The 23119-nt window shown below is 39.4% G+C and overlaps 2 protein-coding genes across 3 annotated transcripts; both read left to right on the top strand.

The window, feature by feature from the left end:
* Positions 1-857: 857 nt before the first annotated feature.
* On the top strand, positions 858-3739 carry ran (RAN, member RAS oncogene family). Its single transcript, XM_008283619.1, has 7 exons — positions 858-941; positions 1839-1896; positions 2054-2138; positions 2493-2618; positions 2746-2933; positions 3060-3230; positions 3362-3739. Exons 2-7 carry the CDS (start codon positions 1864-1866, stop codon positions 3404-3406), a joined length of 648 nt encoding a protein of 215 aa, XP_008281841.1. The 5' UTR covers positions 858-941; positions 1839-1863; the 3' UTR covers positions 3407-3739.
* Positions 3740-8623: 4884 nt separating this feature from the next.
* Positions 8624-22416, top strand: stx3b (syntaxin 3b). Of its 2 annotated transcripts, XM_008283617.1 has the most exons (11): positions 8624-9006; positions 15394-15468; positions 15608-15707; positions 16678-16752; positions 16908-16978; positions 17282-17390; positions 17473-17546; positions 18214-18348; positions 19153-19263; positions 20804-20923; positions 21273-22416. In XM_008283617.1, exons 1-10 carry the CDS (start codon positions 8977-8979, stop codon positions 20885-20887), a joined length of 864 nt encoding a protein of 287 aa, XP_008281839.1. In that variant the 5' UTR covers positions 8624-8976; the 3' UTR covers positions 20888-20923; positions 21273-22416. The 2 variants fall into 2 exon arrangements, with proteins under 2 accessions (XP_008281839.1, XP_008281840.1); XM_008283618.1 differs by lacking the exons at positions 20804-20923; positions 21273-22416 and having other exon boundaries at positions 18550-19238.
* Positions 22417-23119: the final 703 nt, after the last annotated feature.

The following is a 23119-nucleotide window of genomic DNA, read 5'->3' as shown; positions in this document are numbered from 1 at the left end:
AATATACTTTTGTAAAATCGTAGTAGTAGTAGTAGTAGTAGTAGTCGAAGTAGTAGTAGTAGTAGTAGTATAGTATTACTTTTGTAATACTATATCATACTTTTGTTTATCCGAATCAATTTTATTACCAGATTACGTTTTCACATACAAGGTATCTGACTCAGTGTTTTAGCACATGATCGTGAACACTGACAACTAGAACATTTAAAGGATGAGAAATTTTAAAAATAAAAAGTGTTGCAAGTTAAATAAACTACAGTGTAAGTGTTACAAGACAAAAACCAAGTGTAACAAATCTATTATTTTAATAGGACTGAAAATACGTCGTGTTATTTAAGTGAGGCAGCTGTACATATATAATTTTTATTTTTTTTTACACTGTAAAAGTATTTCTCTCTCTCTCTTTTTTTTTTTAACAAAAAGAACCCTTTTTTCTTTTTTTTTCTCCCGCCACAGGTCTGCTGTGCTGATTAGATAAAAACAACGGTTTGGGATACTGAGCACTTGTGACAATCATTTTCTACTACTATACAATCAGGAAAATGTAATTGTATTAATCAGTAATATAAATCATGTTTATAATGTGCCAGTTAACGTCACAAGTCAGTTAATTAGGCTGCAGACTTCAAACGTTTTTAAAAAAAAATCTGTATAAAACATGCAATCTACAGTTTGGATGATACCTCTAGTACAGGGTAAACCACGGCCGATTTCGCCACATTTTTTTATGGATGCGTCTTTTTTTTAGATTAACAGAGTATATTTATGTGGAGGCTGAATGCTGAATCATGGTCTCTGAGCACCGAGGTTCATGCTCTGAAGGCAGATGCGTTTTTGCCGCTGCGGTGATCACATGATAAGGGCGGAAACTGACTCATAGTCCACGCTGAATCTCCCGCGAACGCAGCCATTTACTCTTTTCTCTCTTCGCAGTGACACCGGTGAGTCCCTATATTTCTTTCTCACTGCGGGCCTGCTAAATTTCAAGTTTGGACTTCCTGGGAAAGTCTGTTAAAACAACCGGCAACTTAAATGTACGCCTCGGATTTGCGTGGTCCCTTATGTGTAGCCATGTGAGGGACGAGCAACTAGGTTAGGCCATTGATTTTCGTGTGCTAACGTAGCCGTTAGCTCGCTGGGAAGAATGGCTTCCATGCTGTTGCGAGCTAACAGGTTAGCATCGCCGCTCTCCCTCATTTCACTGCTTTGTTCTTCAGAGCCGCTCGTGTTTCTGTAATTACGTGTGTCCACTAATATAGCGAAAACTAATCTTGAATGCAAAATGTTGGCTTCGTGTGTGGGGTTTGGTTTTTGGTGAAGTTAGCCATCAACTGCAACGTGGAACATATTAGACGGTCTTCCAGTCCGATTGTTCCAGTCGAACAAGAAAAAGTGCGGTCGCGCGTCGTATGGCGCACTCAGACTAACGGCAGTAGCTTGTTAGCTAGCCAGCTAGCAGCTGCTGGTGTGGAATTGCGAGGCTCTGATGCGGGCTCGTTAAAATTAAATGTGCGACGTTTTGTTATTTTTGCTTGACACCGTGTGATTTGAACATATTCAGACATTACGACAACGGTGAACGTTACACGTCGGAACGTTAGCTCGGATGGAACATGCTAGAAGTCGTTATCGGTAGCTAACAGACCATTTAGCCGTAAAGTAAACCGCTCTAAGCGTCAAAACAAATTGTGGCCGGTTATCCATATTTATTCTTTTCAAAACGTCAGATCAGGTATTTGCCAACAGCGCTAGTTTACTGACGACTACTTGACTCGGTGGACAGGAGGACGACTGAAAACGTGCTAACTAACCATCCCGCCTTGTTGTGTTTAACTCAGATAAGTCGCAACCACGGCGGACTCAATGGCACAGTGTGTTCCGGTGGCGGTGTTTAAGGTAAGTGCTCACTCTGTAGCATCACTTTCGTGTTAATTGACTGCATTTTAAGAGAAAATAATGGCCCTTGTGGTAGTTGCTGTGCTAACTGTGCTATCGGTCGGTGTGGTGAACCAGTATTAACCAGTCTGAACTAACTGTGGTCTCCTGCTTACAGCTGGTGTTAGTAGGAGATGGAGGCACCGGAAAAACGACTTTCGTCAAGCGGCACATCACGGGAGAGTTTGAGAAGAAATATGTGGGTCAGTACTCATCCAAGAAGAAGTGAATGACACCCAAGTATTTTACAGATAATTAGCTGAAGAGCTGTAACTTATCTCAGCTGTGATGCAAAGTCATTGGCAGTAGATGTTGGATCAGTATGGAGGGCCAGATGAAGTACTTAGTGGGCCCTGACCCAAATCGGGAGCAGTCGGCCTTTGCTGAATGCTAAAGTAGTTTTGGGGAAATTTAGACTACATATTTACTTGTCAAGTGTTAAATATCCCACTTATCCTTTCATCTTGGTCCACATCAGTATGAAAACAGTCTCAGCGATGAATGGATCACCGTTTCCACCATTGTTGTTCTCATACATCTTGTCTTTGTAATTTCAGCCACTCTCGGAGTAGAGGTGCACCCACTGATGTTCCACACCAACAGAGGAGCCATCAAGTATAATGTGTGGGACACAGCTGGTCAGGAGAAGTTTGGAGGCCTGAGAGATGGCTACTACATTCAAGGTACTCATCACATCCTTGGCATGCTACTTTAGGTATCAGAGCCTTCCCGGCCGGTATACATTTAAATCCATCCCTTCTCTCCTACACTGAATAGTCATGTGTTAAAACTTTCCTCCTCCCTCAACAGCTCAGTGTGCTATCATCATGTTTGACGTCACCTCTCGAGTCACCTATAAGAACGTGCCCAACTGGCATCGTGATCTGGTCCGTGTGTGTGAGAACATTCCCATCGTCCTCTGCGGCAACAAGGTGGACATCAAAGACAGGAAAGTCAAAGCCAAGAGCATTGTGTTTCACCGTAAGAAGAACCTGCAGGTAATAAGTGCTCACAAACGTCAGCATGTGTTCCTTATCATGAACGCATGTCACTTGTCAATTGTAGGACGTGCTGGTTAGGAGTGAACTGTAGTTTTTAACTATTGTGAACTGCTCTGTCCCCAGTACTACGACATTTCTGCCAAGAGTAACTACAACTTTGAGAAGCCTTTCCTGTGGTTAGCAAGGAAGTTGATTGGTGATCCCAACCTGGAGTTTGTGGCAATGCCTGCCCTCGCTCCCCCAGAGGTCCAGATGGACCCCTCTCTTGCCGCTAAGTATGAGGAAGAGCTTCAAGTAAGTATAACCGGACAAACTCAAATCTGGCATCTTCTTTGACTGAACTAAGTGTACATAGATAAAGGTCTGTGTTAACACCAGTTTACATTGGGGGAATCTAAAAATTATATTTGCCTTCAACTCTCCAGGTTGCATCACAAACAGCACTCCCAGATGAAGAAGATGACCTCTAACATGTTCCCTGGATTTCCCCTCTCACCCCAACTGTGGACAGGAAGTTATTGGAGTTTTGCCCCCTTTACTGTAAAATCCCTTTTCAGATTTTTTTATTTTTGAATTTTTTTGTTTGTTTTAAAACTAAGAAAAAAACTTGGTGGAAAAGTTGTGGTTCTAATTTCACTGTATAAGACACACCCACCCTAGTGTTGTCGTCGGCATGGCAACGTGCTACTCTTCATCGTCGAGCACCCTCCACTGCACTTACCCAGCTCACATAATGCTGTTGTATGGTGTACTGGAAACACTAAGGGGAGTAAACTTTGAATAAAAACATTCTCAATATACCATGTCTGTGTTTTGCTGTAATTTGTCTTAATGGCAGCATCCTTACAGTCACAGGGATGCTTTTGTAGCTGAAAATAGTTCCAATATGCCTCTTCATGTAGGGAATTTTCACTAGTCATAGTAGAAAAAACACAATTGTAGACAGCATAATTATGTTCAACTACCTCAGTAGGTATAGCGATGTGATAGTGGGTGACATGCACAATCCAGGGCCCCGAAATTGAAGAGGCTACATAGAATTCATAGATTGTGTTTTATTTTTTCACACATGTACTTTTCCTCAAGCCTGTCATTCAGTAGTCCTTGATGTGCAAAATTGCATCCAATGAGTCCAGTACAATTAGATAAAGTGACACTGAAGTGTAAAGAAAGGGGAAAAAATATTGTAATGGCGACTCAACACAAACCGATTCTAGCCTCCTCCATTGTGTTGTTGCCACGTCTAATATTTAGAAACCTGTGCAAATTGGAGCTGGATTTTTTTCCCCCTCTGATTTTGGTTAACACTACTACAGAAAATGATTGTATTATGCATCCATTGTGTTCAGAAATGTTAAAGCAGAAACGATATCCTTTTATTTTGCCTCTAAGATTAACAACTTGGCAAAGCAGGTGACTTCTGAGGCGTTATTTTTACATTTAAAAACCCCTTTCAGACTTTCAAAGATGCAAATACTCAACTTTGAGGAGAGTGACAGACATGGCTTTTCCATAAAGCTCAATGACCTGGCTAAAACTACAACTATGCCTCCTCTTCAGTAAACAATGTATGAACAGACGACAAATTACAAAAGTTGATTGCATACAACTTGTCACTTTCATTGCTAAAAGGCTGTTCTGAGTGTTTGCATCATGCAGACTTCAAGTTTCCACATCACGCTTGTGTAAGCTGCCTGCTGGAGGAGACTTGGCTTCCACACAAGCTCATGTTCATGCTTGCAGGTAGGTGTCTTTAAAACACACTTTAGGCCAGCTCAGAGAAAGTGCAACTGACTTCTACTGTGAGTCATTGAAGATGAAATATACAAGAGGGAGAAAAAACCAGTTTGAGTCAAAACGGACTAAAGAAATACTAAATAATAAATCCAATTACTGTTACCATAAAGTACTAGACAGAACACGTGGGAACTGGGAGTATTACTCAGATATAGCAGTGTCTGATGTTCTTCTGTTTGAAATACAGCTGCTGTGTGACACTGTTCTACATGGAAACCTAAGTGAGACATGGTGCTGTGATAAGACTAGGCTTTAACGGGCATTTCCATGAATAGTCGACGCTTTTCTTATAACCTGATTCTGACTCCCTGCTCGCCACCAGGTGTCGCTCCTGTCCTATAATTCGGAGCGCCGTGCACGCGCCACTCTGCATTACGTAATAGTTTTGCTCTGCACATTCATTGTGACGTCGGCCTGCAGCCGGTTACTACGCGGATCTGAGCGCTCCATCATTCATCCTCCATATTGCGCCACACATTCACAATCATCTCATTTTCAAACATCTAGACCTGCAGCTTTGAAACAGTCAAACACAACCACCCTATAATTATACAAAGGGACCACAAAAAAGGAAAGGGACGTCAAGATCTAGTAACATGAAGAAAAAAAACATTAAAAAAAAAAAAAATCTGCTTTACTGAGCATATAAAATGATTACAGTTTACATCAAGTGAGGTTGAGTGTGTTTTAATAAATATCTGTGACTGAAACCCAGCAATAAGCTAGCCATTCATTCATTTATTAAGGCTGTTTAAATCCACCACCCTGCAGGTCATATGAGGTAAAAAATCAGCATCAATGTTGCACCACAGTATGAAGATATTATAACAGAACACAACAATACATGGTTTCTATACAAACATGTACAAAATGCACAACTTTATGAAAACAGGAGGTTTCTCTCCCCTGACTGGTTTTACAGCAATAACACCATTTTATTTAATGTACATATAGAAATTAGTGATGCACGATATTAAAATTTCTGGCCGATACGATATCCGATATAAAAATTTCTGATATCGCTAATAACCGATATTACGGATGTCGATATTCAATTTTTGTTTACACTGTCATATGAGTATAAGTAAGCACTGTGAGAATGTGAAAACTATTCAAAAGAAGCCCATTCCAAATAAAACACATAGTCTTCTTTATTAACAAAAGTAAAACATATTTAAACATATTTTAACATATTTTATGTTCAAGTCCAGGACCATTTAAGTAAACACATCTGTAAAATAGCAGCAATATCAAATGTGGAGACGAAGGCGGTAATGTTAGACAATCATTGGTTTTTCACATCGACTAATGTGACAATCAATACACCTTGCTTTTGCATATAGGAAAGTGTATACAACAAATAAAGCTCTATTGACTAAGTAAGCATAACTCACAAAGTGTATGATGACTGTCTATTAAAAAACAAATCAACATGGCTCAGAGAAGTTTTATTTTGAATTTTTAATGTTTCACTACTTTCTGGGATAAAGATGAATATTTTCAACATACATAAATAGAAATGTTGGTCATTCTGGTTAACCTACAGACACTGAGACAACAGTGGGGAGAAATCGCTTCATCATCTGCTGTTTCCAAGATCAAGAAGGAATTCTCAATCTTGATCCCAAATTGCTCTCAGACATGGATAAAATCCTTATCTGTTGAAAGAGATGTTGTGATATGACTGAAGCTTCTCACTAAGTGGACTTTGAGATGACTTGTTTTGTCAACTTGCTTTACTTGTGTATTTGTATACTTAATTTTATATTGTCTTTATGTAGTTTGGTTTAATTTGCACTTTATGAGGAACTTAAATAAATTGGCTCCGGTTCAATAAAGCTAAACAGTTAAAGAAGTCATAAAGGGAAGACAATGGATGTAATAAAAACATAACATAATCTCCTCTGGCAAGTTAATATTCAATGTCAAGTATCAAATTAATGGAGAAGAGCTGTGAATTCTTTGTTTTGAGCTCTGAAGTAGTGAATTATGTAAGTTAGTTTGAAGCATTTCCTCTGACATGCTGGTTACCTGCTGGTTTCCTTATTTAGGCTTATGATCTTGGGTGTTGCCATACTAATGTGCTGTGGCATGTCTGTGCCTCATATAGATACCATGATGATGTTGGCAGGACAATTTGACCGACAGGTTTTCATGACATGTTTATACCAAAGACATGTGCCACAAAATGAGCTCCAAAAGACTGAAACATGCTCCTGCTTATAGGCAAACCTGTGGGCATATATTATAGATATAGACATTGGGTGCTTCTTTATTAACTGTATGCTTTAAAACATCCCACTTATGTATTTAAAAATGTTAGTAGTGTTTGTGTTTTGGCTCTAGGAATGGTGGTGTTGCTCTTTCAATGCACTGCTTTGATCCAGTAGATTGTAGTCTCAGTAGTAGACTGAGATGATATCGTTAATCCAGAGACAGAATCCTACTGATTTTCATGACTTTTGCTCCAGTGTAGCTTCAAGTTTGACATTTTAGGCTTTTAGTCAAATGTTTTGACAACTTTTGGATGTTTTACTTAGAGATTTAGTACATGTATCCATGGTGCCAAGAGACTAAATCCTCATGGCTTTGGTGATCTCTTGACATTTATTTTAGCTGGCGGCACCAGCAGGTCAAAATTTTCACTTATCCTAAAATATCTCCACATCTACTTAATGGATTGCCTTAAAATGACTTTAGTGACTTTTCTTTTATTGCCACTATAAGGTTGACGTTTGTGATTCTGAGAAAAAAAAAACCATTTCAACAACTATTTGAAATGCTGCTGGGGCATTAGTTTCCAGCACTCATGTTCCCCTCAGGATGAACTCCAATCACTTGATCCTTTGACGTGACTGGTGTCACTGGGTCAAAATAACAACATTTTAATTTGTCCAGTGCTTTGGTTTGGGTTTGATTTATGACCAAAGCATGTCAGCATTGTTATTGTGAACATGTTAACCTGCTGAATTTGCCTGCATTTTCTTCTCTGTTTCAAAGCTTTACTGGAGTTGAATCAACCAACAAGGCTGCTTGGTGTTTATTTCCACACAATGCTGTTAAAATATGGAAGATCTGTGTACAAGTTGTTCAAGGAGCCTCTACGAACTATAGTTACCTATAACACACTCTATAGACTCCTATACGCATCTCCCATGCAGTGTTTGGTGTCTTTGCAGAAGCAGAATTTCTGCGTCTGCCCTGCTTAACCAGACACCATAACATCATATGTGTACAGTGCAGCAAATAAACACTTACCTTGACCTATATTTAGAAAATATAATACAAGACAGAAAATTCTTTTGTGTGCAGAAGAACTGCCAAAATACCACGGTCTCTGTAAAAGGAGATTTATGAGCTTTTGTTTGTCATATGCTCATACAGTATGTGTCTATTCCACAAGGCCGCGCAAGAACAAAAAGACATTATAAAAAACATTCTAAAATAACAGAAAATTAAAAAAAAAAAAAAAAAGCCATAACGACATAAATGATGGAAGTAGAGATTGTGAAAGTAAAGTACAGTATACATTATACAAGAGCTGTAGTTGTGTGTTGTGTATGTGTCTGTGTGTTGTTATGAATGGGAGCGTGGGTGGGCAATCGTCTATACATATTTACATTGACTAGATGCTTATTACATAAGGACAAAGCATATTGAATATATATCAAATTATTTCATATTCATTCTTTTTCTTCTTTTTTTCTCTCTCTCTGAAAAGCCATGCTCTTTTTTTTTTCTTTTATTCAGCATGATGGGAGGCTCCAGATGTTGGTATTCCGACAACACCTGAATGCATCATCCGTGCAGGTGGCTCAGGGCGTGGCTTCATCCCGGCTGACAGAGACCGGCCTGCGCATGCGTGAGCCAGAAAAGTGCGTTTTAGTATGATTACTGGTGGCCAGCGGAGAGACAGATTATACGGCTCTACACAACTGTTGTTTTAATCCCCTGGGCGAGGAGATTTAGCAGGAAAAAACACTGGCTTTAAACCCAGCAGCCATATTGTATGGAAAAACGACGGAAAGACTCCAGTTTTCAGAAAAAGTCGACTTCTCAGACACCTCTGTCAGGACTTTTGGGGAGTTTAATTTTCTCTCTTACTGGCGGTGGGTTGCTGCTGCACAGCTAGCTCGCCAGCTGGCTGGGAGAAAAAGAGATTGGGACTAGTTTTTCCAGCCATTTCACACAATATTGTGGTTATTTCTTTGGCTTAGAAGTGTGAAACTGAACGGCTGAAAAAATGAAGGACCGATTGGAGCAACTTAAAGCGGTAAGTAGGGTGCAGGAAATGCTGAGTGTCTCTTTTTCCTCTTCAGTGTTGTCTCTGTGTGTGTGTGTGTGCACTTTAAGAGACATTTAAATAACTTTAATTTAATAGGAATATTTGTATTGCTATTTCCACTTTCACTCAAGTGCTGACCATAAATAAATGACATAACAGTGTATTACTTTGAACCAATATTGTACTCTGTGATGACATAACTCATCGGATGGATATAGTAACACTGCAGCTGGGATTGTGATTTGAAATGGGGGCTGTTGTGTATAAGTGATTCCTAATTCATTTTTATACAGCTATGTTGTATCTTGTGTCTGATAAATACTGAGATATAATGTGAACTGTTAAATAATTATTTGCTGAATTGTCCTATCCATATAGTTGGTGCTCTAAATGTTGTATATGATGTGGACAAATTCAGTTTAATTCACTCAGCAATTGCTTTGGGGAGTCCCAGCTGAAAATGACAACTGGTTAATCATTCTGTTTTCACTTTTATTGATTAGCTGATGCCCCTTGAGGCTGAAGTTGTTCAATCGACAGAAAATTAATCTGGTGATCGATCAGTTACTTAAGATGCTGACAAGATAGTGTTAACGTTCTCTGGTGTGTTAAGAACTTACATCTACTTTCTCTATTTATGTTTAATTTCACTGTTGAAATAAAAATATTTAGTCTTTCACAGGAAGAAGAAAAGCAGGTTGAAGATGTCACCTTGGATTTAGGGATATTTGAAATTTTACAGGCGATGAATTACAATTTAAAAAAAAAAAAGGACTAATCATGAATGAAAATATATGTAATTTGGCCATGCTAGTTGCCATTACTGTTAAAAACATTAAAATATAGTACATATAATGTAGATTCTGTCAAATGGACACATGATGTTCAGCTAAGGTGGACTCAACCCAAATCTTATACCTCTTGTATTTAGCCATCACAGGGGATTACTGAGTGGAATTAGTAGCAGCGCAAACACCCACTTTATTCAAATTTCCTCAGTTCAGAATCGAGTAAACGACAGTAAGTACGCTGGCGGTCCTCGGGGGATGACGCCTTGATCCTCTTGTAACCCAAGATGGGATGTGTTGCTATAGCTACCTGAAACTGCTGGACAAATATTTGCAGTGTTTGAAATTGCTGAACTACGGTATCTTCCCCCCCTCCAGGCGTCTGCATCTCACACAGCTGACTTCATTTCAGTGAAAGGAAGTACACATTGCAAGGGAAGTAGGCCAGTCATTTGTTGGGAAGCTGACACTACACACTGTATGTTGTACTTTATATCGCTGTAACGATGTGTAACTGTTCTTTAGCAATGCTCGCCTACATTCTAACTACTTTCCCCGCCGTTCCTTTATCTTCCTGCCTTATCCACACTCACCTTCTGCCTTTATTTTCCTCCTTGAGTTTCCTTTTTAATGTTTAACTTGCTGGCAGTAACCTAGGCTGTGTATGTGTCTGTGTAGGCATATGTTCAGTTTGCTCATGCCACCAGCGCATGGTCATGTCACCTGATACGCTGTAGACTGGGGGAGTTTTGAAAAATATCAAGAGCACAAGTTGACAACCTTGCTTTTGAAATTAATGTCAACTCACTTCTGAGCCTTGTTATTGGAGGTTGATGTTAACTTAAGAAAGTGTTCTGTTGTTTGCCTCTTTTGTTCCAATTCCCACAGAGTATTTTCAGATGTACTTTCAGCCACAGCCGCATCCCTTTCAGTTCTGTGTGCTTAGTGTTTCCCATCCACGTAGTAAAGACCGGGTGGGTTACTGCTCTTGCTCTGCTTCCCCACCTGGCTCAGATGTCAGCGCAATGAATGGCAAAATTGTAACAGCACTAGCATGGTTTCCTCTGTGGCATATGGAGTTTTTAAATCCCTTGTCCGATTTCAGCTTTGCACTAACACAAGTTCTGATGGTGTATATTGGCTTCTGTCACCGCGCTGGTGTAAATCTGACCCTGCGTCCCCATCCTGCTGCTGTAATAGCTTGCAGCTCATTTTCTAAAGCATCCCGTGGGAGATTTTCGTGTTTAGGACTGCAACTAACAATTAATTCTATTGTTGATTCATTCTTTGGTCTGTCAAAAGTAAAAAAAAAACCCAAACTGTGTAGCATTCAGGATCACAGTGGTCAAAGATAATGTGTTCAGATGGTTTGTTTTGCCCAACACAGCCGTCCAAAGATGTTCAGTTACTGGTATTACAAAGAAGCAACAAATCATTATAAATGAGTGGCTGAAACCCTGGGAAGTTTTCATTTTTGCTTGAAGAGAAACTATTAATTGTTTATCAAGGCAACTGCTGTGTACGTACTTTGATTGGCTAGTTGATTAATCTACTTGTGTGCACGTTATGGCGTCTTTGTCGTCTCAATTTAGTCTTTGTCAGCCCTCCTCTCTCTCAGCTGTCCTTCATTGTGTCAGAGTGTGTTAGGTTTCTTCATTTATGATACTGAGAGACAAAGTCTAAAAGTTTATTACCTCCTAGTTTCTTAAAGATGATGGCGTCATGAGAACAATAAATGAGAGAGCGGGTTTAATATGAGCCACGATAGCAGCTGAACTAACTGCATTGTGTACACATGGTTTTGTATGAGATGATGAGTCACACAGGTTGCTTTTTGTGGCTCATTCTGTGTGGTTGAACGTGTAAACCGATATGTTTATTTGATTTTTTTTCAGAGTCATTCCTGATAGGATTATTAGTGATGAATTCTCGTGACTTGACGTGTAACCAATCAGATAGTGAGATGTTGTTGGAGACCTCAGAGTGGTGACTAAAGACAGAGAGAGTCAAAGTAGCACATTTTAAAGATTTAGTTTATTAGGAATCAGTTTTTAAAAAACATGATACCAATCATTGGAAAAACGATAAATATCTGATCCAAGCTGATAATTGGTTGACCCATAATGGTCTGTATAAATACTCCGTATGCACTTTTCTAGTAAATAGCATAGATGACATGTGTGTTTCCCTTGGAGCTTTATTTTTATTTGATCTTTTTTAACTTTTTACTGTTACACACCTTTGATCGAATGTTCCAGTAAGATCAGAATAACTTACAATTCAGGCTCCAATGTTAACAGAGCTTGCCAGCTTGATGACTAGTTTTGTGGATCACAGTGTTTTCTTCAGAGTAAAACCTCTGTGCAGTCATTGCCTTAGTGAGGTGAATTACGCAACACGACATATGGTGCTTTGTATGCAGAATAAGCATAATTAAGTGTTTTGCATAAAAGGAACAAGCCAGCGTCCGAACTAACATGCGCATCATTCATGTGCGGCGTGTGTGCTGTTTTCTAATCTTGATGTCCAGTGTGTGTTTAAGATTTTGATGATTGCACAATCTTCAGTATGAGATTATAGCATTTATGTTGTTTGTGGTTTAACAGGAGAGAGAATTTATTTGCTGCTGCATGGTTCATTCTGTCAGGCAGCACTTTGGCTCACAGAACCATTAAACCCACAATGTGTGTTTTCTGTTTTAAAAAAAAAATACCAATGAAGAAAGAAGACAGTGGGTAATGTTAGTCTTGTTCTGCTCTACACACGTCTCTAAAATGTTGAGATATCTCACACTGCTCTTTCAAAACCACAACCAATTATGAAGCATTGCGCAACTTCCAGCCTTCATGACATGGCCTGAAACATTATGAGGTTATCGTTTTACGAATAAACAGTTTGATCCAAGAAGTCTTCTGACAGTAATAGATGTGCTCAAGTTGAATCATGAGATGAGCAAGTGGATTTAACGAGGAATGTTGTAAAAGTTTTCTTGATGACTTGGATAAAGTCAGTGTCTCTGACCGTTCCTGTCAGCATCAAGCTGTTTTTACACAGAAGTGAGCGCCTGTGTGTGTGGCCTTTGGCTGTTTGGTTTGTTGCACACATCAGCCCCTTTCCTCTTGTTCTTGCTGAATGAGAGACACTGGAAGGAAGTGTTCGCTTGTGCTTATCTCACTACTGCAGAAATGCTGCGTGAGAGAGCATAAAGTGTGAGCGTTTGATGAATAACCCTCCAAGAGATTCAAAAACAAGCATTGTGTCAGCGTGTGTCCAGGTACTCTGTGTTCACAAATGTTGTTAGTTCCAGCAGCCTGAACCAAATAGTCCAGGCTACATTTGCAATTCAAATTTTAGACAAGGGTAGAAGGTGAAAGAGAATTTAAAACTCAGCATTTAGATGAATGCAGTAAATGTTAGTGCCCAGTGGGGCGTTTTAATTATTCATGAATACGCTGATTGTTTTCTTAGTTAATCATTTTGTCTTTTAAAATGTGAAACTATCAAAAAACTATGTGTGAACTGAAAAGTTTACTATCAAATATGACAAAGAAAAGAAGAAAATGCTAAGATTAGAAGTTCAAATCATTAAATGTTTGACAATTTTGGCTGAAAAGTGATGACACAGTTAGTTGATTAGCAAAATAGATACTGATTAATTTTCTGTCAACTGCTTTATTTATCAACCGGCTGTTGTAGCTTTTGCTCCTGGCTTCCTTTTAAAATCGTTGCATCGTGCCTTGTCAAACTCAACAACAAACTGACCAACAGTGTAGCTACTGAGCTGATTCAGTGTAAAACAACTGTAATATTTATGGAGCTTACTAGTTTAGAGATTGAGGCTGAGCCAGTTGGTATGAGAGAGCCGGGAAGTCCACAGCTGTGACGCCTAACATTTTCCATGCCTTGACTTTGACCCAGGTGCACACCTGACTTTCACACCTGAAGAGTCCAGACTTCAGACTCGGTCACACTTCACAAACACAAGCTGCTAAATGTGAGGAGCTTATCAGCTGGCAAAACTCATCAGGAATTAAAACCTATTTGACTTTAAAAGCAGAAGTAATAAAAAAGGCAGGACACGACTGGAACCTGCTGTCAGTTTTCCACTCATTGTTCCACTTTTATTCTCCACGTCACATTTCGGCCTTATTGAATGTTTGCTCGGTGCCCTAGTTGTGGTTTCTAACGTCAGTTTTAAAGTGAGCTGAGAGCAGGCTGGGTTCCTGGAGCCCGGCCCTGGTCCTTCCATGTAAATATTCAGCGGCAGTGCAGAGTTCTTTGTGGCCTAGTGTTTGCTGACTATCCCTTGTGACATATTAATGACTTGAGCAGAGTGAAGCTTTCTGATAAAATGTATTGGGTGTTGGCCAATCAGTGTCAGAGCAGGACTTCTGGTTGATGTGTCATGCTGAGCTGCTAACAACACAGCATGTTCTGTTAGTATGAGCCTTCTTGTTTTAGATGGTGTTTAGTGCCATTTCCAACTGGACAAGAAACACATTGTTGGACATGACAATTAAAAGGTGTTTCACAGAATATTGGCACAAAATCTCAGTTTAATGCCATGAGTTAAAATGTCAGTGTTAGCCTGTAAAAACTGTAAGATAAAGAAAGGAATGGCAACAGTTTTTGATATGAGTCCTCAGTATTTTAGCAATGCAGACTGAAAGTAGCATGTTATAAAGTGTCTTTAACTATTTAATTTTTGAACATATATTTGCTGAAGGTTATTGTACGGCTGTTTAGTGTTGAGACAAAACTGAAAGGACATTTTTGGGAATTACCGTTGTTTGTTTTGGTTTTTTTGAAGAGAGTCAGATGACAAGCTCGATCTCTCTCTCAGGTCTGTAAGGTAAATATGACACTACTACCAGCAGCCAGTTTGTATAGCTTTGGGCAGAGTGTAGATGTATTAGGAAACAGCAAGGTTTGCCTCCTAAGTAATAAAATGTGGCTACCAGTGCCTCGAAAGCTCTCTCGTTATCACATTATACCTTCTTTTTATAATCCATGCAAAGACCAAAGTGTAAAAACAACTGGCTTGGTTTTATTGGTGGTTGTACATCCGACTATTTATTGACAGTGACCAGCAACTTCCCTCGTATGACTGAATTCCAGGAAATGATCCACATACATTTGAGAAGGTTAGCTCATTTGGGTAAATATCAAAACATTTATGTGGAAAAACATGTTCTTGTATCTAAAAATAGATTGTTTTGGTATTAAATTTTAGTTGATACATGTAAAATAGATCTCTTTATATTTATGTATTGCATTTTAAGCAATGACAAGACATTTAGAACAAAGAACAATAAAAGACTTGAAGACAAATGTGATTTAAAAAGAGTGCAGCATTTAGGAATAGGAAGTCAAATAGAAGATAAATAAGGGGTGGATGTACTTTGCCATACAGGAACACAGAGCCGTCTGATTTTCTGTTTTCACTCTGGTGGACCTTTAATCCTGAGGTGTCGCTGACATGCTTTATACTTTGAGCTTTAGAGAAACACGTAATACCCTTCACACGTTCTCTCTGGCCAGCTAAATCTACCAGTGCTACCCTGACACTTATTTTGTATTCTGTTAGACGTGTGATCAAGATGACGACGAGGTGGAGATCGCTGTGGACAACGCAGCCTTCATGGACGAGTTCTTCTCTCAGGTAAATGTCACCATCAGTGTATTAGTGTGTCGAGGCTCTGCTTCTTACACTGCTTTGTTTTTTTTAAGGACCTACATAGATACATGTTCTTTGACTTTGTTGTTTGCGCACATTTGAGATTTGTGTCTGTGTGTTTCAGATTGAGGACATCAGGAACAGTATCGATAAAATCGACGAGAACGTGGCTGAAGTCAAAAAGCTTTACTCGGTCATCCTGTCTGCTCCCACATCAGATCAGAGTAAGACACTTGACCGCCACCACCAGCCCTGTTTTCTGTTCTGCAAATTTACTCATTTGATGCCACTCTTTTGCGAGCACATTAAGGATGTTGTCTCTGCAGATACTCAGCCATTGGATAAGGGGAAAAAAGAAAAAAAAAAAAATCCTGTTTCTTTTTACTGATGTTTTCTGTTCTTCATTTAATGATATTTTAAGAAGAGAAACTCCATGTAACCACAGATGAAGCAACCATTTCTCATAAAATATATTTTAAAAATGCTTTTTATCATCTTGTATCATCTTTAAAGACAGGGGGTTGGGGCTGTACAATTATTTGAATGTTAATTATGATCACATTTTTGGCTTCCCACAGCTAAAACAAGATGATAGACTGCAATATTGACAGCTATAGAAAAATGAACATTTAGAAAACAGTCTGTGTTGTTAAAATCTTTTTTTTTTTTAAAAAAAAACTATCTTGGTAAATCTGATGCTAGAATGCCTTGTTTCGCTCTTTTCGTAGTCTCACACTTAAAGTGAGTTGCTGCACTGCAGTGACTACTTTTTGGAGGCAAGAGGCTTCTCTGTGCACAGCTGCCGAGCTAGCATCTACGATAGCCTGCATGTGAGGCGTTAACGGAACATCCGTAAATTGTAGAGTCTATGGATAAGCAGATGTTCAGCAAGTCGGGCGTATTGGATGCAATTTCATATAGATTTTGCCCCCAGGAGATGCACTGAGTTGAGAAGAGAAGAACCTATTTTTAAGTCTTATTTTGATGCCAAGCTTTGTACATTAGCAGAATTGTAGCACCACATGGAAGTGAAAGCAATGTCGTTTGTATAATTGTGAAGGTGCGATAAAAATATTTTGCCCCCAAAATCAATGAATAATTCCGATTAATCAAAATCATTAGCATTATTGCTATAATCATGCAGCCCAAATAGAGGTCATTCCCTTTAAAATAAACATGTCCCTTCTGTCCTAGAAACACAGGATGACTTGGAGGCAATCACCAATGACATAAAGAAGATGGCCAACAATGCAAGAAACAAACTCAAGAGTGAGTCTGCTTCCCATTACAACACACAGTGTCGTCCAGAATCATTTTCATGTTTATCGGCTTAAATCATAAATGTTTGTGAAGGATTAAAGAATGATGTGATTTATAATGATTTTAAGCTGAATTTTAAATCAGTAGCTTGTTTTACTTTGCAGCCATCGAGAGGAATCTGGAATCAGAGGAGCAGGAGAGGGTGTCGGCTGACATGCGGATACGTAAATCACAGGTAAATTACTTACATAAGACGTTTCAGGTGGCCTTTAGATGAAGCTTTTTTGTGAGCTTTATTGACATGACCATTGTTGAGCTAAAGAATAGGAGAAGAAAAGAAAAATGAAGTGTAAAAAATGGCAGAGAGCGCTTTTAAAACATAGCTGCCATAGCATCTTTGTGACATTCATCAAAGATGTCATTGTCTTTAAGTTTGTGCCTCAATTACATAGAAATTTGCCTACAAATTGTCTGTACATTCAAGAAGGTTTTTTTGTGCACTTGTGTGCTTATTCGCTGTTCTCCTGTTGTCTCCCAGCATGCAGTGCTGTCCAGGAAGTTTGTGGAGGTAATGACAAAGTATAATGAAGCTCAGGTGGACTTTCGGGAGAGGAGTAAAGGACGGATTCAGAGACAGCTAGAGATCAGTGAGTGACACCAACATACACAACAACAAAGACAATGTGACGGTCCCATGGTCTTCTTTATCATTAACCCTTTCCTTTCCAGCTGGAAAAGCTACAACGGATGACGAACTGGAGGAGATGCTGGAGAGTGGAAATGCGGCTGTGTTTACTGCAGGGGTAAGAGTGCTCACCCTAACGTCAACTTTGCCTCGACTCTGCTCACAGTGTGGTTGAACTGTGAAAGCTGTTAGTAGCTCAGTGAAACCTAAAAATGCCTTGTTAGAGATAATTTGTAGTGCTTGTGATTTGGTCTGATAGAGTCAAGGTCAGATTGGTTACTTGGAACTAACAGACAGCTCTTAAAAAACACGAAGGAAGGAAGGAACATTTTTTGACTTTCACTGAATATATAAGGATGTGTTATATTTTGATGCAACCAGTGGGGATGGGGTGCAAGAATAGCAAATGCTTTGTTTTTGGCTGCATTGAGCATCTAATAAAATGAGTGCAAAGTGCATTTTAACTCGTGAGCAAGCTTCTCTGTGCCCACACTGATAAAAAGATGTTTGTTTCCAGCACAACTAGGGAAGAATTTCTTGCACAAGGACACATGACTCTACTTGATATTTTTAGAACTGTCATTTAGAACAGTCATTTATCACTCTTTACAGTTCCAGTGCCTCATGTTGACCACACTAACTGCAACCAGTAGAGATTAGAGGTGATTCACCTGCAAATCTTCATGTGGACGCTGTGGCTGAGACATCATGATGACACCGTTGTGTTTTCCTATCTGTGGTTGTGTTTTTCCTGCGAGGTAACAGTCAGCCTCTCCTCTCTGCAGATTGTGGACTCTGGGATCTCGAAACAAGCCCTGAGTGAGATTGAATCCAGACACAAAGACATTGTCCGTCTGGAAAGCAGCATCAAGGAGCTGCATGATATGTTTGTAGACATCGCCATGCTGGTGGAGAGCCAGGTACACTCCTGTACATCCACCTGCCCTTTATTTAGTTCCAGTCCATTCATTCATTCATTCATTCTTTGAATTCATCCATAAAACTTTTCCATGGCCTTGAGTTCATTCCTGCCTGCATCGAGCTCATTTTCTCCACGTTATTTTTCTTCCTGTCTCTGTGGTGGTGTAACTTTCATTCTGCATCTGTTTGCTCTTTTCCAGCTCCATGTCTTTCTCTCTTTATTCGCTTCTGCCACTGCCACCTCCATCCCATCACCCAACATTAGTGGAACCATCTTGTATGCATTTATTAAGATGTAAAAATTAAACCTCATAGTTCACATCAGAACCGACTCCACACTAGTGACAGTACACATTGTGATACACTGTATGTACATACATACATACGTATAACCACATATTTCTTGCTGCTTGCACCATGCTTTCTGAGGGAAATGCTTGTTTGAGGTAAGGGCTGTTGTCTTGCACACTCTTGTTTGTTCTCTTAATAACTTTAATTTCTACTTTTGAGTTGGAAGAGATTTGTTCCACTAAACATTGTGAATTAACATAAATATGAATAATTATATGAAATTTACTCTAGAAATGAAAACTAAATTAATAAATAGTTAATACTGAAGCTGGCCTAAGATCCTCCATGGAGGTCCTGACAGTATAATCAATAGAAATTTTAAAGTATTGCCCAATGAACTAATATTCGATCTGCAACTAGTGTAACTCCTGTATGTATTTAAACTAATCTGCTGTGCTTTGTTTTCCTCGTTAACTTGCTTTGTGTCTTACTGACTGTTGTATGTTTTTCAGGGTGACATAGTAGACAACATAGAGCAGAATGTATCCAATTCAGTGGACCACATAATACAAGCTAAGGAAGAGACCAAAAAAGCTGTAAGGTACCAGACCAAAGCACGCAAGGTAATGTCGATTTGCCACTTATCACACCGAATCTCGATGTGACATCTTCCTGTCTTTTTCTGCTTATTTTCTGTTGCACTTTTCACTGTTAGTCACATTGAAACTACACAGTGTGCTTTTAGGTCACCTCCCTCGCACACATCGCTGTTCATACGCAACTGTAGCAGCCTGCGTGCCTCGCTTTTTGTTTCTTTCTCTGTTATTTTTCTCATTTCGTTTCGCTGCGTTTTGTCACCTGACGCTGTCCACGTCAGGGCGGAATGATCGACAGGATTGAGAGCAACATGGACCAGTCAGTGGGCTTCGTGGAACGAGCCGTAGCAGACACTAAGAAAGCCGCAAAGTTTCAGCAAGAGGCTCGCCGTGTGAGTGAACGTAGTCCAAAGCAAACGTCCGGTTTCCCAAAAGCAGCAAAAATAGTTTTACCTTTTTGTTTGGCATATTCAAATTCTCACAAAGATGCAAGAGATACATAATACATAGTCTTAACTGGACATCACAGGATAAAGACAGATTAAAATTCAAGTTCACAAGCCTGACTGCAAATTACAGTATAATTATAGAATCTGTGTTATTCAAGTGACCCTGAGCTGATATGAGCATGTTCCAATGATGTCCTCTGCTTCCTCCTTTCTTCAGAGTTGAGCAGAAACTAATGGTTATAGCTGAAATTACTCAGTCAGGCTGTGTTTTAAAACTTTTGCATTTTATTTATAGGTCTGTGCTGCACAGCAGGGGAACTAAGCACAGCGCTCAACAAAAAAAAAAGGTTCCCAGTACAAATGTTTGTTGTAACAGAATTGGACGTATCTTGGTCAGTCAAATACATGCAAGTCCACATTCGTAGTAGATTACACTGTAGTGTAAATGTAATTTTTAAGTTAAATATATAAATATAAAGGTGGAAATGATTGCATTTCCTATTTAAAGAAAGAATGCTTTTGGGAAACCGACTTGACAACGTGAAGACCGTCCCCGCCATCAAGACCCTGACCTTCACCTCGATCCTGACCTGTGGTGACTTGTCGTGATCCCCAACTCTCCTGCCTGCTCCTCCACCAAGCCTCCACCCTGTGACCCACCAGAATGAAGACCCCCTCCTACCTACTCAGACACATACACAAACTCACTGAAAGCACCCACTCTCTTTTCTCTCTGTCCTTTCTCTTCAGCTGTAACTTGAACGTTGTCTTTATATACATCTGGCCGATGGCTACGGCTTTAGCATTTTGTTTGTGCTTCAAGATATTATCTGCTGGCTTCTTGCTGTATGTGGAAAAACTTTTTGTTGACACGAAATCATAAAGTCAACATAGTTGTAATGAGAGGAAACTGGTTTATCAGACTTGAGCAAGACTGATGTGCAGAGTTTGTGTGGTTTCCAAGCTGCAAAGATAATCCACGATATCTGAGACAGCCATTGTTGTCCTATACGTCTTACCTGGTGCAAAATATTCTGTATATTGTACCATGTTCCTGGTGTTGTTTTCCACTCTGATCGGAGCTGATGGTACTGTGTGTATTTGGTTGTTCCCAACAGAAAATGGTGATAATAGCGGTGGTTGTGGCGATCTTGCTGGCCATACTAGCTCTCATTATTGGGCTCTCAGTGGGATTGAAGTGAAGCTGATGAACTATTACAGTATAAGGAGAGCTAAGGGTGAGTAACTTCGGAGCAAATACCTGCTGTAGCACCACAATGGGTGTGGGTATGAGACATGCTTCGGAAAAGAGTTTGCACTTCCCTTCAGGCTGAGTGTGTGTGTTTTCTTTCTATCCAGGGAGCTTACTTGAGGTGTGTTTGTGTGTATTTGAAGTTCTTGGGTGTGTGTGTGTGCGTGTTGTTTTTTCTGCAACACTTGCCTCCAGTTACTGCTGAAAAAGCAAAGCCATGCTGGTGGTGAGTTAGTCGCTCCCTGTTCCAGCTGGTGTTCAGTCTGTGGGCTCTTTTCAGTGCTCCTGCACTGCCTCATTAACACTATTCTCCCTTTGTATCTCCCTCTCTGTAGAAGATGATGATTATTGGTGGAGTCTGTGCTGTGGTTGTTGTCATCCTCCTCATCGTCATCCTCACACATACAGCATAGAATGACTGTGTATTCATCATCCTCTGCATCCTGTTCTCCATCAGCTGGCCCAAAGAAAACACCGATACCAATCACTCCATATGGATTTTATTATATTAAACCTGCAGATGTGCAACCCATTCATTGAAAAAAAAAAAACAACAAAAAAAACGCTGAGATCTGGTGTTACATTTGACCTCTTGAAAGAAGAAGAAGGAGGTCTGTTTGACTCCCTCAGGTTTGGACGTTTTGAGGATGCTCTGCTGCAAATGAGGAACTAAAGCTGACATTAGGTACAATACCTGTATCTCTGTGGAGGCAAAAAGGGAACTGAAAAACCATAACGCCACGTAACGTTTCTTTGTTCAACATTTCATGCCAAAGAATCAGTCTGGAAGTGTTTGTCATCTGTGATTTTAACTCCTGGGGAAGTCGGACACTTGTCGAAGCACATTACCTCCCTAATCATTAAACCTCGCAATTATGAGCCTTGACACAGTTTATGATTGAAAAGTTTGCCACTGAATGTTCACTGCTCTGAGATTTTGTTGGTTTTGGGGAGTTTGAGCACTTTTACATGTCAGAATACATAATGAAACTCAAATTTCTGTAATTACCATGTAAATAATAGAATTACTATTGGTGCATCGTTGACATCGAGCCCTGAATGTGGCTCGGATCTTTAGCTTGAAGAGGACTGGTGTGCACTCTCCTATGATTCTTCAAGTTAATTATTCAGTCATAATTTAGTTTTTTTTTTTTTTTTTCATTTTAAAATGTGAAGGATGGTGCTTATGGGAATACATTTCATGAACTCGCAAAGAAAAGACAGGCAAGTGGGACAAATACATGGCTTGCTTGCAGAATTATGTAAACGCTACAGCATATGGGAGAAATACCTGGAAAAACATTTACATTGTTTAAAATACTGTAAAAACACAATGTTGTAATGTCAAAGGGTTTGTAGCGAGGCCGGTAGCAACACTAGTGGCATGTTCCCATAAGTGCCTGAATAGTCTTCGTATTTATTCTACTTTTTGACGATGTGTTGCCTGTGAAGACACATAAATGGACACTTTAACCTGCAGTACGGTCTGCCTGGCTGGTGGCTCTTTACTGTTAACTGGCTTGTTTTAGATCTCATAATATTCACATACAACACAGTTGTAAGTTTATTAGGCACAGCCCTGCAATACATCCTGCGATCATGAAGGGATAATGTTCAGTTTTCGATAAAATGGCTGTGGTGATAAGTTGGCGACGCAATGCTTGTTTGGCGATCTACGTTGTTTGTAATATTTAGTTTGCTCTCACTAGTATTCATGTGATGAATTAGAACTGTATAGCAGTATACAACTTTAACAGCCCAACAAAATATAACCTCCAATAATATCAATAATTATTAATATCATTTATAGAAATAATAATATTAAAATATTAAGTTGTTAATATCGAGAATAGTTTCAACAAAAACTGAGCATAATATTCTAAGAATGCTCATTGTTATTATTATTATGAATAATGTACATCAAAAACTGTAGATTGTTTTTTTTTTTTTATCCATATTTTTAGAAAGCACAGTGCTGAAAATAATTGTGATACCTTTGTCTATTCCAACCAGAGTGTGATATATGGTTTTATATAAATGTACACATATGTTATCAGTAAATAAAAACAGGCAGATGAAGGCGGGATTTATTGCAGGGCTGTTGCATTAAACTGCATTAGTCTTAGCAGAGTGCACCTAATCGTAGCTAAATGGCTAAGTTCAGTTGTGGTTGGTCACCATC

Source organism: Stegastes partitus, unplaced genomic scaffold (genome assembly GCF_000690725.1).
Source record: "Stegastes partitus isolate 25-593 unplaced genomic scaffold, Stegastes_partitus-1.0.2 Scaffold321, whole genome shotgun sequence".
Lineage (NCBI taxonomy): Eukaryota > Metazoa > Chordata > Actinopteri > Pomacentridae > Stegastes > Stegastes partitus.
The sequence above is the reverse complement of the archived record's forward strand: the minus strand, read 5'-3'. Positions and strand labels throughout refer to the sequence as shown.

What these genes read in the sequence shown, in the direction of transcription:
- ran (XM_008283619.1), top strand. Translation starts at nt 1,864, where the DNA reads ATGGCACAGTGTGTTCCGGTGGCGGTGTTTAAG. An exon ending in GTTTGAGAAGAAATATGTGG is followed by an intron (nt 2,139 to 2,492) that starts GTCAGTACTCAT and finishes TTGTAATTTCAG; the next exon opens with CCACTCTCGGAGTAGAGGTG. An exon ending in AGTATGAGGAAGAGCTTCAA is followed by an intron (nt 3,231 to 3,361) that starts GTAAGTATAACC and finishes TCAACTCTCCAG; the next exon opens with GTTGCATCACAAACAGCACT.
- stx3b (XM_008283617.1), top strand. Translation starts at nt 8,977, where the DNA reads ATGAAGGACCGATTGGAGCAACTTAAAGCG. An exon ending in TGCTCCCACATCAGATCAGA is followed by an intron (nt 15,708 to 16,677) that starts GTAAGACACTTG and finishes CTTCTGTCCTAG; the next exon opens with AAACACAGGATGACTTGGAG. An exon ending in CGGCTGTGTTTACTGCAGGG is followed by an intron (nt 17,547 to 18,213) that starts GTAAGAGTGCTC and finishes TCCTCTCTGCAG; the next exon opens with ATTGTGGACTCTGGGATCTC.